At 38.4% G+C, this 18,069-nt stretch overlaps 1 protein-coding gene across 4 annotated transcripts in view; it reads right to left on the minus strand.

The window, feature by feature from the left end:
- Positions 1-630: 630 nt before the first annotated feature.
- The window catches only part of LRRC49 (leucine rich repeat containing 49), a 154,618-nt gene continuing 137,179 nt past the window's right edge, over positions 631-18,069 (minus strand). For all 4 annotated transcript variants that reach the window (XM_045810682.2, XM_087856817.1, XM_045810681.2 and 1 more), the window contains 2 exons: positions 10,791-10,944; positions 631-1,265 (listed from right to left, as the gene is read on the minus strand). In XM_045810682.2, the coding sequence (XP_045666638.2) occupies positions 1,062-1,265; positions 10,791-10,944 (358 nt within the window). In that variant the 3' untranslated portion in view covers positions 631-1,061. The remainder of the gene's footprint in view (positions 1,266-10,790; positions 10,945-18,069) is intronic.

The raw sequence follows: 18,069 nt of genomic DNA on the forward strand, positions 1-18,069 counted from the left end.
TCCCACCCCGGGCGGTCCCGCTGCTGTGAGAGCTGCCAGGCGAAATCTGAGCAAGACGGGAAATTCCTATTTATCGACCTGGAAGGTTGTTTTACTGAAGCTGTATTATCTCCAGCTACGCTAATGGCCTCGAAACACCCTCCCCACCAGCACGAACTAGGACAAACCCCTGCTTGCGTCCTATCTACCTGTTTGATCTTCGAAGGGAATTAGAAAAATGAGAACCTGTCACCCACGAGTCCCTAGTACTTCTGAGGCGCAGGGACGCACGCCTACCCGAAGAAAGAGCCCCCGCACCGCTAGCAACGCAAAGACACCCCTTTCGGAGAAGCGGACTTACCGACGTGCGACTGCATTTTGCGCTCAATTTGGGGGCCCTTCAGACCCAGCATTCTCTTCCTGCGCCCGCTGTACTCACGTTCGTATTTTCTATCCGCGGTGACCCCACGACGCCCTGTGGTGCCCTGAGGACGCACCCCTGGAAGGATGGGGCCTCTTCCTATTTAAGGGAAGAGAAGGGCTCCCGCTCAGCTCGAGAGGAACATCCAGTCACAGGCCACTTCTGACTGGACGAAGGAGGCAAACACATTTTTCTTTTTTTACTAATTTATTAGTAAGTTTATTCTTCACTCATAAAAAAGAACGTATTTTTGGCTTTGAAATCATGACATAAAATAAAAAGGCAAGTAACTGGGAATTATCAGCCGCAAGTAGGTGGGAGCAACTCCTGCTGACCCCTGAGCAAGCACTCGCTGCTTTGGGCCAGAGCAGGGGCGGGCGAAGCGGAGCCGGGGCGCGGTGCCGGCGGGGGCCCCGCTGGCTCTCAAGACCGCTTAGCTCCCAGACGCTGCTTGGGCAGCTTACGCAGGAAGCTGACCCTCCCTTCTCCCTGCCCTCCTTCCTTCTTCCCCACCTCTCACTGCGGGAACGGCAGGCTGTAGAGTGCTTTGATGCTAGCTCTCTAGTTTGTAGGATAGTGTGGCTTCAACGGGGTTAACCTACTTGTTTTCAACCTTCAAAAACACAAAACTGCTAAAGTCAACTGGAACTAAAAGTCATTTCTATTTTTGGTCAGTAATCTGCTGTAGGCAGAGCTTCATGTAGGAACTTTTATTGCGGATTTCTATGACGGCATCCCTAACAAGCTCGATGAACATCTGCGGCCAAAGTTTCTGCAGGGCCTCGTTTTTCATGTTGATTTCTGTGGCTTCCTTCACGAGGTCCTCCATATACATCTTGCAGAATTTCTTTTTTTCCTTTATTTCCTGTTAAAAAAAGGAAAGTTTGCATTGAATCGTAATTAATCCAAGAGCCAACCACACCACCAGCTGAAGGAGAGTAACATGAGAGCACCTGCCCTGAGCCCAGTCCTCCAGAGCAGGGGTAGTTTCCTAGACACTCTGGACACAGAGCTCTGCTTGAGTAAAGACAGTGGCGAGGAGCTCTCTACTTCCCAGGCCACTCCTGCCTGTTAGCTCTGCTAGAGGACGTCTCTTTACTGGGATCACCTGGATTGTCACTCCTTTCTCAGTTAAGGGAGTTTAGCTCACGCAAGACAGAGGAATGCAGATTCACGGCTGCTAGTGGTAAGCGTATCAGGGCACCGACACCGACAATCTTAATTGGTATCAGGTCAGTTAACAGCCAGACACATCCTGGAAATACCGTACTCTGAATTCAGCCCGTATGTTAGGAGACTGTGTCGCGGCACTACACTGATTCATTAGCTAGACCATTTGGACCAAGTTGGGGAAAAGTGTACAAGAAGAAAAGAGGAAATGTACATGAGCCTAGGACCCAGAACTTGGCCTTGAGAGAAACAGTGCTCCCACTCAAATTCTGGGTTTGGAAGTTTGCAAATGAAAAATCTGGGTCCAAAACATTACAGTGGAAGTTTTGGGCCTAAAGCTATTCAGGCCCTGGACCCCAATTTCACCCTAGCGGCTGACACAAAGCCGTATGTTCAATATAAGAATTCAACATTTATTTTGGCTCTTCATACTTGTGAGGAGTATCGAGGCATGACGATGGAGAGTGCCATAACAGATATGGAAAAATTAATGGAATAGATCAGACCATCAGAATTATAGGAAAAATTCACATCAGTGAAAGAGGAAAGAGATAATAAACGTCAATGAGACAATAGGTTTAACTTCTTGGAAAAGAATCTATTCAAACCTCCAACTCAAATCAAAATACCAAAATAATTTCAAGATGAATTAAAGAGTTAAATTTAAAATATCAACAGATATTGTCATTAAAATTATACTTATAAAGACTTGTAATAACAAGAAAAATACATCACAATGGAAAAACAAAAATACAAAATAAAATTTTGATAGAGGTTGGGTTATACACATGGATGTAAAAGTCAAAACTTAGCAATTGTACACCTAAGAGTTGTATATCATTTTATATACGTTTTACCCCAAAAGAAGAAACTATATCAAATATTGAACTCTGATTAATGATACGTATGCTGAATTACTTAGGAAGCATGCTAATGTCTGCAATTGCTTTGAAGTGAATTAAAAAATAGAAGGTGGATTGATGATGAATAGAGGATAGGTCAATGTATAGATATGGGACAAGGCAAGGACACAACAGCACAATGTTAACAGCAGAATCTAGGTTTGGGTGTATGGGCATTCGCTGTAAAATTCTTTCAACTTTATGTTTGAAATTTTCATAAAAAGTTAGAAAAAGTATAAAGAAAATGAGTGGAAGAAAATATATTGAAGTATCATTTTTTTAAAAGATTTTATTTATTTATTTGACACACAGAGAGAGGCAGCCAGCAAGAGAGGGAACACAAGCAGTGGGAGTGGGAGAGGAAGAAGCAGGCTCCCAGTGGAGCAGGGAGCCCGATGCGGGGCTCGATCCCAGGACCCTGGGATCATGACCTGAGCCGAAGGCAGACACTTAACGACTGAGCCACCCAGGCGCCCCATATTGAAGTATCATTAATATTGTCTTTGGGTTGTTGAGACCATGAGAGTTTTTTCCTCCTTTTTTCTATTTCTCTTCCTTTTCCAAATTTTTACAATTTTTAAAACAACAAAACATGTTTTGGATTCTTGATTAATTAACGTAAGTTAATGATGAGTCCCAATTGTCACTAACACAGGCATATTTTGGAAATTTTCTTATGACATATAAAATTTCTCTAAATAATCACTCACCATTCAGGGGTCAACACGCCGACCTGATTTAGTTCATGCGCTAAAAACAACTGGTCATGAGTTGACCTCGCATAAAAATATGTACAGATTGTGATGGGCGATAAATAACAAATGGTTCCAGCTGGCTACTTCTCCGATGAACCTCATTTTCTTTAACTCTGAAATATGGTCTGGGACTTAGTCACCTGCACTAAGTTAGCTTGTTGATGAGAACAGCATTGAGCCGTTCCCTTTTAACACTCAGTAAATCTGGGCTACACAGGGACTACCAGGGAGAGAGACAAGTGTGAATCACCAGAGATCGATCAAGAGCTGAAACGAGCAATATTTTACAATGTGCAAGACATTTACACAAACAGAAGGCACACAGCATATTTAGTGAATGCCTCTTTTACACATTGCTGAGTTTCTTAAAACACAATTTTGAGTTATTTATTTATTTAGTTTAGAGAGGGGGAGGGGAAGAGAGAGAGAGAATGTTAAGCAGGCTTCACTTCCAGCGCGAGCCCAATGCTGGACTCCATCCTACAACCCCACAATCATGACCTGAGCTGAAATCAAGAGTGTGACACTTACCTGATTGAGCCACAGGCACCCCACAATTTTGAGCTTTTTAAAAAAGAAAGTCCTGGCAGCAAGACTGGAAAATTTTTATAGTACTTAAGGAATAACAAAAACGTAAAGAATTTTTAAATGATGTATTTTGTTAAATAATTTATACATAATATAAATTAAACTCTTTGTAAGTGGCATAGTGCAATTTTTGGTGCTTTAAAAGTTCTTGCTATAGCTCCTTCCATTACTTCTTTATAAACATGTTGCTGCAGAATTGCATCTGCCATAATAACCCTTAATTCAGAACAGTTGGAAAGCAGTTTTACTTCATCATTTCTTCTCTCCTCCACGCCAATTACTCCCATCTCCGTGAAGTATACTCTCAACTCCTCGGGTATCTGCCAGGACGACTCACTCTGCCTGTCCAGAACGATCCTGTGAAAAGCACGTTAGAGATACCTCTCTTGCCCTGACCCGTCAAGGAGTTATTGCTCGTTGAATAATGCTTTTTCCATTCTCAAATGCTTTCATACACTTCTTTTTTTCCTATCCCACAATATCCCTGTGGGGTTCATAAAGCAAGTATTGTACAAGTTCAATCCTGATGAGATGAACTCTGTACAATATTATTTATTTCATCAAACTAAAACGTTGTTGTCATGAAGATGGTTTGGGGGAAAAAGTAGGTCAAAGGTGGGATTTGTTGTGGAGCGATTTTGGCTATAATGGTACTTGTACTGGGGTACAATCCGTATCTCCATCTCATAAATGGGAAACTAAGGTCAACAGAAGTGGAGAGACTCGCTCAGGATTACACATCACTACTAATACTTTCCCAGAGGAAACTCTAGTCTCTGAAGGACCCGCAGTCTAGTTGGAGAGATGGCCTACACATACGAAAAGCTAACTAAAAAAATACTAACAGTAACTAAGTGCTGAACGAGATGTTTAGACAGCAAATCTAATCAGTGTTCAGAAAGAGACAGCACTTTGTGGTCAGGAAGACTTCAGAAAGTGGCATGATACGCCCTGAAAGAGTCCAAGGTCAACAATCAGGAGGTCTGAGTTCTAGAGGCAGCTCGGTCAGTAACTGGCCGTGCGATCCTGAGGAGTTCCTCTGAGCCTCCAGTTTTCCTCATCTGTCTAAGAACAGGACTGGAATCATTAGTCCCTTTCAGCTCGAGGACTCGACTTCTGCCTTAGATCTTTTTTGAAATGAGTCAGGAGCATGGATGGGCAGTTACCAAGCAACAGAATCACACATGTCGTATGTATAATTATACATGTCGTATGTATAATGGAAGGGTCTGCTTAGCCTGATTTGTGAGGAACTCACTATAATTAATTCCCTCAACAACTCAGAATACACCGGAGAGAGAGACTGAGCGCTCTATGCTGCAGTGATCAAAATATTTTTCAAGGGGCACCTGGGTGGCACAGCGGTTAAGCGTCTGCCTTCGGCTCAGGGTGTGATCCCGGCGTTCTGGGATCGAGCCCCACCTTGGGCTCCTCTGCTATGAGCGTGCTTCTTCCTCTCCCACTCCCCCTGCTTATGTTCCCTCTCTCGCTGGCTGTCTCTCTCTCTCTCAAATGAATAAATAAAATCTTAAAAATAAATATTTTTCAAGAGGTGAGGAGCGTGGTCTGGGCGAAGGAATGCTAGACTGTAAGTCAAGAGAGTGATTAAGGGACTAGGACAAGGTCTTTCAGGTATTAAGTGGCAGAATCAGGGGCTCAGATCCAGGTCTCCTAGCGGCCAAGTGTTCTTTCCAAAATCCCTTCGACATTTCTCAAAACAAGAGTCGACATTCTCTGTCCTAACTTTCTGATTGCTTGTTTACTGCTCAAACCATTTTGAGATGCTGCTTATATGACTCCACTGAAACTACTCCTGTTTCAAATACAAACAAACCATGATCTTGATTGTCAAATTTATGACATCTTTTTCTTCTGTTTGTAACCTGCAGGTGTTAGAAAATCACGGTCTCTTCAATCAAGGTCATAAAGATTTTCACCTACTTTTTCAATGAAAACTTTAAAGTTTTGCTTTTTCATACTTGGGTTTCCATTGACCTGGAGTTAATTTTTGTTGTTTGGTGTGAAGTAAGGGCTCAATATGTATTTCTGATTTGATCTTCAATTTCCTCAGTACCATTTATTAAATTGTCTGTACTAATCTGCAATACCTCTTATCTACATCCCCATATACGTGGGGTATCTGTATGTCATATACGTGGGAGGGCTCCAGCTCTCTACTTTGTTCTCGGGTCTGTTTGTCTATTCCTGCACTGCCTTAGTCACTACAGCTTTACAATCTACCTGACATCTGCTGAGGCAAGTTCTCCCCACTTCTAGTCCTGTGTATTTTAGGTTCTTTGCTCTATCAGATAACTTTTGGATCAGCTGGTGACATTCTACAAATTTTGATTAGAACTGCCTTATATTTATGGATGGATTTAGGAAGAATCTTTCCCATGTAGAACATTCCTGTCCTTGAACATGAACTATCTATTTAGTTCTTCTTCCATGTTTTGCAATAAAATTTCATAATTTTCTCCATAGAGGACTTATACATATTTTATTGCTCATTCCTATAGTATTTTTTGTTACACTACATGGTATATTACTTTAAATTTATTTTTAAATAGGTAACATAGCCTATATTGGGTCATCAGCCCCTTTTCTTACTGATTTATAAAAGTTCTTTATCATTTACGAAGATTAGTTGCAAACCATCTTTTCGTTTCTTTTTTGTCTTTGCTTATTCTACCCAACTGAAGGTCTTCTTCATGCCAACGCCACACACATATTTTCCAGGATTTCTTGAAAAACCTTTATACTTTTATTATAAACTTTAAAAGCTCTGACCCATTTGGAATTTATGCTGATATAATGTCTGAATCTAGCTTTTTTCCCCTCAGTTCCCTAATTATTCCTAAATCATTTATTGGACAGTCCACATGACTTGGATTATTCTTTATCAGATAATAAATTCTCTTTTGTATTTGGATATACACTTGAATTTTCCATTCTATCCATTAGACTATCTCTTTATGGCCATCCTCTTTGAATTGCTATGACTTTATAATATACCTTAATACCTAGTGCTAGTATTCTCAATATTGTTCTTTTTCAAAAGAGTTTTTATGCTTATTTTCCCACATGTACCATAGAATCAACTTGTCTCAAAAAACCCTCAACAAAAATTTTTGGCCTTTTTATTAAGATCATATTAAATTTTTATTTTTTTAAAGATTTATTTATTTATTCATTTGACAGAGAGAGAGAAAGAGAGCACAAGCAGGGGGAGCAGCAGGCCGAGGGAGAGGAGAAGCAGGCTCCCCGCCCAGCAGACAGCCCAACTCGGGGCTCAATCCCAGGACCCTGGGATCATGACCCAAGCCAAAGGTAGATGCTTAACCAACTGAGCCACCCAGGCGCCCCAAGATCATATTAAAATTTTAAATTAACTTAAGGGAAACTGACATTTTGCTTTAGATCCTTCTTATCCAAAACATGGTGGGTTTTTCCATTTGTATAAATCTGTGGTGTGCTTCATTAATGTTTTACAGCTTATTTCACAGAAATCATGCATATTTATTAGTTATTACTAGGTAGTTTATCTTTTTGTGTTGCTGCTGTGAGCTGGGTCTTTTCTCTCTGGTGGTTATTTACTTACAGGGAAGCTGTTGATTTCTGCTCCATTACTGAATTTTCTTAGAGCTTTTATAGTTTAATTATCTTGGGAATCTCAGAGATTTGATACTATCATCTGCAAGTATAAGTTCACTCCTTTCCTTTCAAATTACCACTAATCTCTTTCTCTTGCCTTTTTGCATTGTCTGTATTGATAAATGATAATGCAATACTGGACATCCTTGTCGCGAGCTGACTTCAGTGATGCATTAGGGCTCTGTCGCTGTGCAGCACATTATCTCAAGCTTGGTGGCTTAAGATGACACGTATCTATCATCTCACAGGTTCCATGCACCAGGAGTCCAGGCACAGCTTAGCCGGGAGCTCTGCTCAGGATGTCACAACGCTGTAGTCGAGGTGTCAGCCAAGCTGTGTTCCTTTCTAAAGTTTGGATCCTCTTCCAGACCCAGGTGGTTGTTTGAACAGAACTCAGTTCCTTGCAGTTGTAGAGCTGAAGCCCCATTTTCTTGCTGGCTGCCAGCAGGAGACTGCTGTCAGCTCCTAGAAGCTTCTTGCAGTTCTTGCCCACGTACCCTCTCACATGATGGCTTACTTCTTCAAGGCCAGCAGTAGCCTGAATCCTCTTTTAAAGGACCTGGTGACTTACCCAGGAAAATCTCCCTTTCCATTAACTCAAGTCAACTGATTAGAGACCTTAACTATATTTACAAAATCCCTTTACCCTTGCTCTATTCCGTTGGTTAGAAGCAAGTCACATGTTTTACCGGCACTGAAGAGAGGGATACCAGGATGTGGGAATCGTGGAGGACATCTCATTCAGAATTCTGCCAACCATTAATGCTAATGTTGCTAGAGTTTTCCCATCAAGCATGACATTTGCTATTCAATTTCTATTTATCTTATTTGCTGATTTAAAAAAATTAAGGATGGATGTTGAATTGTGTGAAATGCCTTTTCAATGTCTAAAGAAATAATCACAACTTTTCACCTTAGATCGATCTACTGATAGGAATCTTCTCGCATTCCGAGAATAAACTACACTTGGCTGTAATGTATTCATTTAACGTTCTGCTGCAGTCTCCTTTAAATTCTCCCCCTCCTTTTTTAAAGGATTTTTGCACCATCTATATTCTTAGGTTTTTGGTCTGGCTTTTCTTTTTCTGTGCCAAACCTGGCAGGTAATGTTATGATGTCTGCCTTTGAAAAAATGGAAAAGGTTTCTTCCTTTGCAATACTCTTACACAGTTTAAAAATCACTGGAATTGTCTGTCTGTTCTTTCAAGAGCTGGTTGATTTCTCTGTGAAAGTGTTCTTGTTTTGCATTCAGCTCTTTGATATTTTTCTAAATGTCTTTTATTGAAATTAGTATTAACTTTTGGCTCATGGAACTGAGTGCCTTCAGGAAGACAAAGACTTGCAATCCTGTCGGTTTGGCTTTCATTTTCCTCCTTTGGCCATACCAGGAAGCCCCTACTGGCCAAAGATTAAATTCAATCCTTTCACACAGCCCTCTTATTACCCTTCTAGTCTCTTCTTTTAACATCATCTACCTCAACCTCTGTGCTTCTGAAGAGTGAATTGCTCATAGCTCCTGGCTCTCTCCTTGTCTCTTCTGTGCTTCTGTGCCTTTTATTCAAACTGTGCTCTCTCAGAATCGCCCCTTTCCCTTTGCGTGTAGCTACATTTTATCATTTAAGACTGGTATCAGGAAGCTTCTTCTCTGGAAAGCCTCCCTTGACCTGGCTGAGATATCCCACCTGTACTCTCTTGATATACTGATTTATAACCATCCCCGTATATGTGTATCTCCTCCGTTAGGATGTGAGATCCGTGAGGATAAGGACAGTGACTTCTTGCAGCCCAAGTAATGCGTGTGACAGGGGCCTCACCCATGATTTTTGAATGAGTGAACGCATGAATGTGGGGGTGGGGGATGACTTCAAGGTATTGACTTCAAGTATTTAAAGAGTTTTCATGAGAAAGAGACTAATTCTCTTTTCTACATAAGGTGGTACTAGGGTCATGAATTAAAAGTTATTAGGAGGCAGATTTCAGCTTCACATGGGTAAGAATTTTTTCACCAGTGGAATTGTTCAGTGATAAAGAATCAAGAGCTACCTCACAAAGCAGTGATTTCTGTACTAGAAGAATTTAAAGCAGAATCTGAACATCTTTGAGGATGCTATAAAAATATCGATTGCATTGAGCTTTCAAGGTATTTTCAAGCTGTAATCCTTAGAGCTCTATGGGTTCCAGAGATGCTTCAGGACTGGGGATAAGATGAGGAGAAAGGAAAATAATAGACAATCCAATCAAATGAAGCTCTGAAGCCCTCCTTTCCCTCAACAACAACAGCTACTCTGCAGTTTTTGCTTTGTTTTGACGTACGGGGCTTCAGCTACAATATGGTTTGAATAGAGTCCCATGGCTGTTAAAAAACATCTGAAAACCACTTGCCTGGCCATTTCACTGCCATATGTGTGTGTGTGTGTGTGTGTCATATACATATATCACGTATATATCATATATGTATCATATATATCATATGATATGACATATGTCATATATGTGATATATATCATACATATATGATATATGTGATATAATGATATATATATGATATATATATGATACATATTTAAAACCTGTGTGAGTTATATAAATATAACTCACGGTGCCTTGCACATCAGTTAAAGATGCTTAGTGAGGGCTTTCTGCTCTCTTTGTCTTGCTCTTTGCCCTTCAGTCCCCTCAAAATCTCTCGCAGAATCTTCACAGTCCACTGTTATTTAGAGGATTTGTTTCTTCAGCTTCCTTAGGAGTTCCATTAAGGCAGGCACTGCATGCTGCCCTTCTTCGTAGCTCCTGTGGCACCCTAACACTGCATTTCTCCAACAAACCTCCGAACACGAAGAAGTAACGAATTAGCTCCAGCTTTGCTGGCTAAGTAGCTACAGTGGAAACAGGATAGGTTAAAACGATATCATGTGATTAAGGATGCAGAAGTTAGTGGTGTAGGAGAATGAAAGCAGCGAACGAGAGCATCAAGGATGCAACCCGACGTGGGCTACCTAGGTACTCACAGCAAGCCCGTATCTTTTGTCTTAATTCAGACAGATCAGAACCCCTCGTCCACTTTGGTCTAAATTTTTGGCACAGATTTCTTTGGAACTTTTTTTTCTGCTGAAATAAAGATATTGGAACTATGGGCTCTACTTCTTCCTAAGGCCATGGTGCCTCCTGTCTCCAGCTGTATGTAACATAAGGCTGGCTAACTTTCCAGGACACAAACATGTTATCTTCACTGATTAAAAGGGAGAAATGTACAACCGCCAAGTCCCACGCCAGGTGGGAGATATCCAGGCACCAGATCCCAAAGACCGATGGTGGTTTTACCTCTAGCCTTTCGTTATAAAAGTCTCTCGTGGTATAATTTAGTGTAGCACGGTTTGTGTTTTCTCCCACAAGTCTTTTGCTATCGCTGTTTTCTTCATTGACAAGACCAGGTTTTTTTCCTTTGGTTTCTAGCAGATACCGGAATTGCTTCTTTCTGTAGAAAGACAGTCAAGAGATGTAGAGAGTTACCAATGAGATTTATTAAAATGTGCCTATTGTTTTGTTGACTTTCGAGGGAAGCATATGCTCTTTGGAATGTCTGTTTTATGAGTTTGAGCTATTTATTTGAACTCAGGTCAATACCCCAATCTTTCTACTATTAAGCTAGTCAACTCAAATTCTTTCGTTTCATAACTACCAATCATCAACATAAACGTCTCAACCACTTCTAGAGTGAGCAAACTCTACCTTAAAGAAATCAATACAAAATTTAAATAATCAAGAGCATAAAACAACCCAAACTTTCTAAGTCCTTATCTTTCATAAAATATATATTACCTCTTACAAATCACACAAATAGTTCATAATTCCATTATGCAGCTCAGTAGTACTACCCAGAGATAGAAAACGGAATGGGATACTGGTTTAACTTTAGGCAAAACCAAAATAAACAAAACCCGAAAACAAAAGTGTTAGCACACTGGGGCAAGATCCTAGTAGGAGGTAAATAATGAAACCGGAAACTTCATTTGATTATGAAGAACATAAACAGTGCTCAGAGCGTCCCTGGCAGACCCATAAGCCTAGACAGAGTGCTGCAACTCACCTCCCATGAAGGTTGATTTCTGGTTTCCACCAGACTTAGTGTGTCTCTAAGTGAAGGGCTATTACTATTTTACTTTAAACTGAACTAAAGATTGGGAAGAGAAGAGGAATAGTTCTTTTAAATTTTTTTTCCTTTCCCAATTTAAAAGTATAAAACAACAACTTTAGAAATTTCAAGGAGTACACATTTTGAAAAGTATAAACAGATAAAAAACACCCATAAATCTATAGCTCATAAATCTATATAAACTATAACATTGTTCACATTCAACGTATTTTTTTGCAGCTTTTTCTAGGAATTTTTGTAAAAAGTTAAGATCATACTAAACGTCCAATTTTGTACACTTATTTTCACTCAGTGCTATCTAGTAAGCATTTTTCTATGTCATTAAAACTGAATGAATGAATAAAATTCAATTGTGATGTTAATCAATATACCTAACCAGGCCCTTGTTTTAGATATTTAGTAGTATAATTTTCTCAACTTTTATAAAGAAGAAAGTAACATATAGATCTTCACCTGCATTTTCTTTAGACTTTTCAATTACCAAAGCAATGCAAATATACATTTTATATCTCTCACATTAGTCTTTTCAAATGATCATTTTTCATTAATTCTGTTTTTATTTTTATTTTTATTTTTTTTCCCCTTATTCACTGTCAGGCAGCTTTAATTGTCATACAAAGAAACAAGGCTATTGCTGTTTGAAGAATCTCAAACTCAGATGTTCTAGAGTATAAACTTTTAATGCTGTTAATGCCATCTGTCCCCTAGAACAGATTTGTTGTTGAGTTGTAGGACTCTCCTCCCCTGGCATCACGTCGTTCCAGAATCTGGTCTTCATTGCCTTGTGTGTTTCAATAAGCCACACTACCTTAGAAATTAAGGATCTGGGGATGCCTGGGTGGCTCAGCTGGTTGAGCACCTGACTTCGGCTCAGGTCATGATCTCGGGGTCCCGGGATCTGGCCCTGCATTGGGCTCCACACTCAATGGGGAGTCTGCTTGTCTCTCTCCCTCTGCCCCTCCCTCTGTTCTTGCTCTTTCTTTTTCTCAAATAAATAAAATCTAAAAAAATTAAAAAAGGAAATCATGGATCTGATTTTTTCCATAATGAGGAAATGCTATCCCTGTCTTCTCTTTACATAACACTTGAATCTCTTTTTCTAAATCCTTAGAGCAGGACCCAATGTTTTTATTTTTTTTTTTTAAGATTTATTTATTTGAGAGAGAGAGAGTGTGTGCGCAAGTGGGGGAAGAGGTGGGATGGAGGTGGAGAGAATCCTCAAGCAGACTCCCTGCAGAGTGGAGTCTGACCTGAGGCTCAATCTCGGGAACCTGAGCCCACGACCTGAGCCGAAACCAAGAGTCGGATGCCCAGCTGACTGAGCCACCTAGCCGCCCCTTATTATTTGGTTCTTAATGTCATTATTTCTTTCAACTTCCTTCAGGATTATTTTGCTTTTTTCTTTCTAACTTCTTTATTTTCTTTTCCTAACTCCTTTAGATAAATATTGAGCTCATTCATTTTCAGCCTTGATTCTTCCCTAATACATGCATGTCAAAGGCTAAAATGCTTTCATTTAGCATCATGTAACTTGATTCCACAAGTTTTGAAATGTGGTATTTTTGTTATATTTCAGTTCAAGGTAGTTTCCATTATAAAACTGTCTTTAATCTGTGGGTTATTCAGAAATGTGTTTTTTGATTTCCAGATATATGGAGATTTCCTGGTTAACACTGAATAACTGAGTTAAAGCTTAATTGAATTTTGAACAGAAAACATGGGCTATGTAAATTCTTTGGAATCTGTGGATGATTGCCTTATGGGTAGCATTTGGTCAATTTTTATAAATTTCCACACATGCTTGAAAAGAACATGTGTTCTACGGTTATTGGGGGTAATGTTTTCTGGATGTCCATTAAATCAGATTTGTTAATCATGTTCATGTATTTTATATCCTTTTTAAATTAATAGCTCAAAAGTATATTAATTCCCACTGTAATTGTGGAGTTGTAGTAATGTCAATTTTTGGTTTATAGATTTTTAAGGTTATGCTAACAGGTACATACAAATTAAATTAGCAAATTTATCTGACTATTTCTGATGAACTGAACCTCTTATCATTTTCACATGATCCTCTTTATTTTTAGTGTTGCTTCTAACCTTAGTGTATTTAGTCCTCAATGGCTACTCTGTTTTTATTTTGGTTAGTATTGATGTTGTTACCTTTTCTCACTTTTTTACTTTTTATTTTTATTTTTTTAAAGATTTTATTTATTTATTCGACAGAGATAGAGACAGCCAGAGAGAGAGGGAACACAAGCAGGGGGAGTGGGAGAGGAAGAAGCAGGCTCATAGCAGAGGAGCTTGATGTGGGGCTCGATCCCATAACGCCGGGATCACGCCCTGAGCCGAAGGCAGACGCTTAACCGCTGTGCCACCCAGGTGCCCCACTTTTTTACTTTTTAAACTTTATGTAACTTATGTTTCAGATGTGTCCCTTGTAAACAACATATAACTGAACTTTATTTTTTTACTCAATCTGACAATCTTTGACTCTTAACCAGAACAATTAGTACCTTTGTATTTTATCATTGATAACATTGATGGTCATAATTACGAGCTCCCTTAGATTCATGCCCTTTACAATGTGATTCCGCAGCTAAGCAGACTACCTCCATGATAGTATCAGTATTTAGACCAGGCCTCAGGAGTCCTTGCATGTTTTCTCTCTCTCTCTTTAAATCCTGCCTCTCCCATGAAAACAAACCCAGGCAGATTTCTAGAGCATGAGAGACCGGGTGGAGCAAAGACAACTTTACCTAAAAACCTAAGACAAACTTTACCAAAGACAACTTGACCAAATACCTAAGGCCGCCCTAGACCAGTTTATAGCTGGCCAACCCCCAAACAAGCGAGAGCCCAGGCTAGATCAGCAGAGCTGCCTACCCAACCCACAAGGGACTGCAGATGCGTGAGGACCCCAGCTGAAGGCACAGCCATCCAGCTGGCCTGCAGACTCGGGAGAAATGACTCTTGTTCTAAGCCACTGACTTTTGGTACGAACGGAATTGCGGATACAGTCACATTTAGGTTAAATCTGACATTTTCTTTTCTTTCATTTTGACCCACATGTTCTGTGTTTCTTTTCTCTTTCTCTTCTTTTCCATTTCCTCCATTCCTCCTTATTAGTTTAGAAACTGTACACTCTTTACTCTTTGGTTACCATAGAAATTAGAACATGTACTCTTAACTTACTAACATCTAGCCTTAATTACTATAGCTCCTTCCCAGATAATACAAGGATCTAGAACACCGTATCTTTACCTCCTCCTACACTACGCTGTTGTAGTCTATGTTAATTCTATATATTTTAAAACCCATAACACATAATTATTGTTGCTTTATACAGTCAATGCTCATTTAGCTTTATCCCACAAATTTGGTATTTTCCTTGTTCTTTATTTAGCTCTTCTTGCACCTCAGACCTTCTATCTGGGATCACTTTCCTTCTGCTTAATTACAGGCTTTATAATTTCTTTTAGTGCAGTAATACTGGCAGGAAATCTCTTAGCTTTTGTTTTATATTATTTTGTTTTAAAGTGTCTTTATTTTATCTTCATTCTTAAAAGACATTTTTACTGTGTATAGAATTCTAGGTTGTTGGCAATTAATTTCCTTCAGTAATTGAACATATCATTTATTATCCTGTCTTCTGAGTTCCACTGCTGCTGTTGTGACGTCAACTGCTGATGTGCACTCCTTTAAAGATAATCTTCTCCTGGCCATTTTAGAATTTTTCACCTTTATAGTTGGTGCTCTGTGGTTTCGCTGTGAGGTGACTTGGGGTAGATTTCTTTTAATTGAATACATTTGGAATTGGTTGAGCTTGTCTAATGTATAGATTAGGGTATTTCATCAGTTTAAAAATTCCTTGCCATTATCTTTACATATTACCTCTACCCCACTTTCTTTATTATCTTTTTGAAATTCCAATCAAACATATTTTAAACCTTTTAATTCATTCTATCCCCACATTTCTTAACTGCTTTTCCATATGTTCTTTTCTCTTTATGCTTCATCCCAAAAAATTCTCTCTTGGCTATTTCCCAATTTACTGATTCTCTTTTCAACTAGGTCTAATTGGCTGTTAAACCTCTTAAGTTTTAATTGTGTTTGTTGCATTTTTCATTTACAGAACTTCTTTTGGCTTCCTTCCAGACCTGACGGATCACTTTTTAAATTTTCTTGTTATCTCCAGATATTTTCAAATTTGTCTATTATATCATGAAATACACTATGCATAGTCGTTTTATAATCTTTAAGAAATAATGCCAAAATCCAAAGTATTTGTGGGTCTGTTTCTGTAGCGTATTTTTTTTTCCTGCTAGTTCTTTTATATGGTAGCTTATTTCCTTGTGTGCTTGGTTATTTTTACTTTTTTTCCATTGTGTCCTGGTCGCTGTCCTTAAAAATTACTTATGGAAATTCTTCGAGAGAGGTGGAAAGTAAACCCTCCAGAGAGGAAGTGCATTTGCTTTCCCAGGTATCTAGAGATAGTAACATTTAAACTTTGATATTATTTTAAACTATCCATGCATTATGAATTTAGGCTGCAAATCTATATGAGGACTGGCTTTTGGTTACATTTCTTAGAGACAATTTTACCCCTTTTCTGCTCATACCATGACAACTTTTCTTGGAAAATCCAGGTGAAGAAAGGGAAGTTTATTTCTGACACCATCTTGATGGTGTAGCCATAGGGATTCTAGCTTAATTTTGGGAAGATCTCAATTTATAGTCACCATTTTAGAGGAGGTCCTGGGCTTTGATTTCTAGCCTTCCCTCTTTGCAGCTAACAAAAGCAAAATTTAAGTTTCCCTTAAATGCCTCCAGGTTAAACTCAGTCTACATGCTCACCTTACTTCTCAATGTTCTTCCCATAGATCTTGGCCTAGTAATTATGTTATATCTTATCAGCTCTTCAGTACTTTTATGGAGTTTTCATTTTTATTTTATCCAAATTTTTAGTTGTTTTTAGTGCAAGGAATTGTCAAAACAACCTAACTCACCATTATTGGAGAAGTCCAATGTATTCTCAATAAGAACTTTCAAACTGTACAAACATACATACAGTAAAACTTGAAAACCACTCTTTACTCAACCACCACTCCTAACACCCACATCCTACCAGGTGTTCATCTTTTTAGCTCCCTTTCTATGCCTCCATATTTATACATGTACATTTATTTTGTTGCCTTCAAAAATAACATCGGGTCATAATATAAATGCTCTCTTATACTTTATTTTATTTAATGAACAATCTGTCTCTGGATCATTTCATATCAGAACAGAAAATCTACTTTAATCTTTTTTTTTTCCTTTTTCTTCTTTTTCTTATAGATTTATAATAACTGTAATGTACGTGGTATCATATAGATACTACATTCATAATTTAGAAGTATCATGATTTATTTGACTTTCCCTATTGTTAGGCATTTAAGTACTTTCCAAAGTTGGGTTACACAAACAATAAAGCAATGACAGCCTGTACATAAGTTTTTTGTGCCCATATATGTGCATTTCAATAGGCTATATTCCTAGTACTGGAACTTCTGGGTTCAAAAATACGATGGGTATTGCTAAACTGCTTCCTTCACAAGTCTGCATCAAGTTATACGTCCGCCCGTACTGTAAAGCATATATTATTCGTTCTTAAATTTTTTAGTCAATCTCACTGGCAAAAATGAAATCTTATTGTTTTAATTTAATTTTTACTTCTCTGATTACAAGTGAGTTGGATCTTTTCTTACAATATTTGGCCTTTTTTTTTTTTTTTGTAAAGTCTTTATATCCTTTGCTTTTACCTTCATGTTGATTGTCTTTTTAATACTAAATTCGTAGGACTTCTTAAATCTGTTAAATGTGTTGCAAATACATTCTCCCTGTCTGCTCATGTCTTTGGACTTTATGATGTCTTTTATCATACAAAAGTATTAGAAAGTATAGTAGGATGCTTTTATAAACTTGAACTGATGAATGTCTTCCTAAGATACAAAAATCATCTTGTTTAGTTTACTGAGAAATCATACTGGGATTGCTGATTGGAAAGTTAATAACCACATAATTTAATTAAAATAAATTGACATTTTTATTAAGCAGAATTCATTAACAATGTACATCTCTCCATTTTTTAGACTTTTTTTTTAACGCCTAATTTCGCTGTTTGCTTCATAGTTAACTTTGTGTCAGGTGGATTTCCTGATATTTTATCATTTTTATTGCCTCTATAAATGGGATAATTTTCTAATACTATTTTCAAGAATTTACTACTTAAGTGAAGAAATGCCAATTATTTTTGTATGCTGATGTAGTGTCTGGTTTCCTTGTTATATATTCTGATAAGTTATAAAAAAGTTTAATAATTGAATTCTTGGATTTTCTTTAGAAAATGGTCTTCATAAAGAGTCAATTTTTGCTTTTACTAGTCAACGATTCTTCTTTCTTATT

The sequence above is a fragment of the Ursus americanus genome, chromosome 28, assembly GCF_024610735.1.
Source record: "Ursus americanus isolate L20-20 chromosome 28, mUrsAme1.1.p, whole genome shotgun sequence".
NCBI lineage: Eukaryota > Metazoa > Chordata > Mammalia > Carnivora > Ursidae > Ursus > Ursus americanus.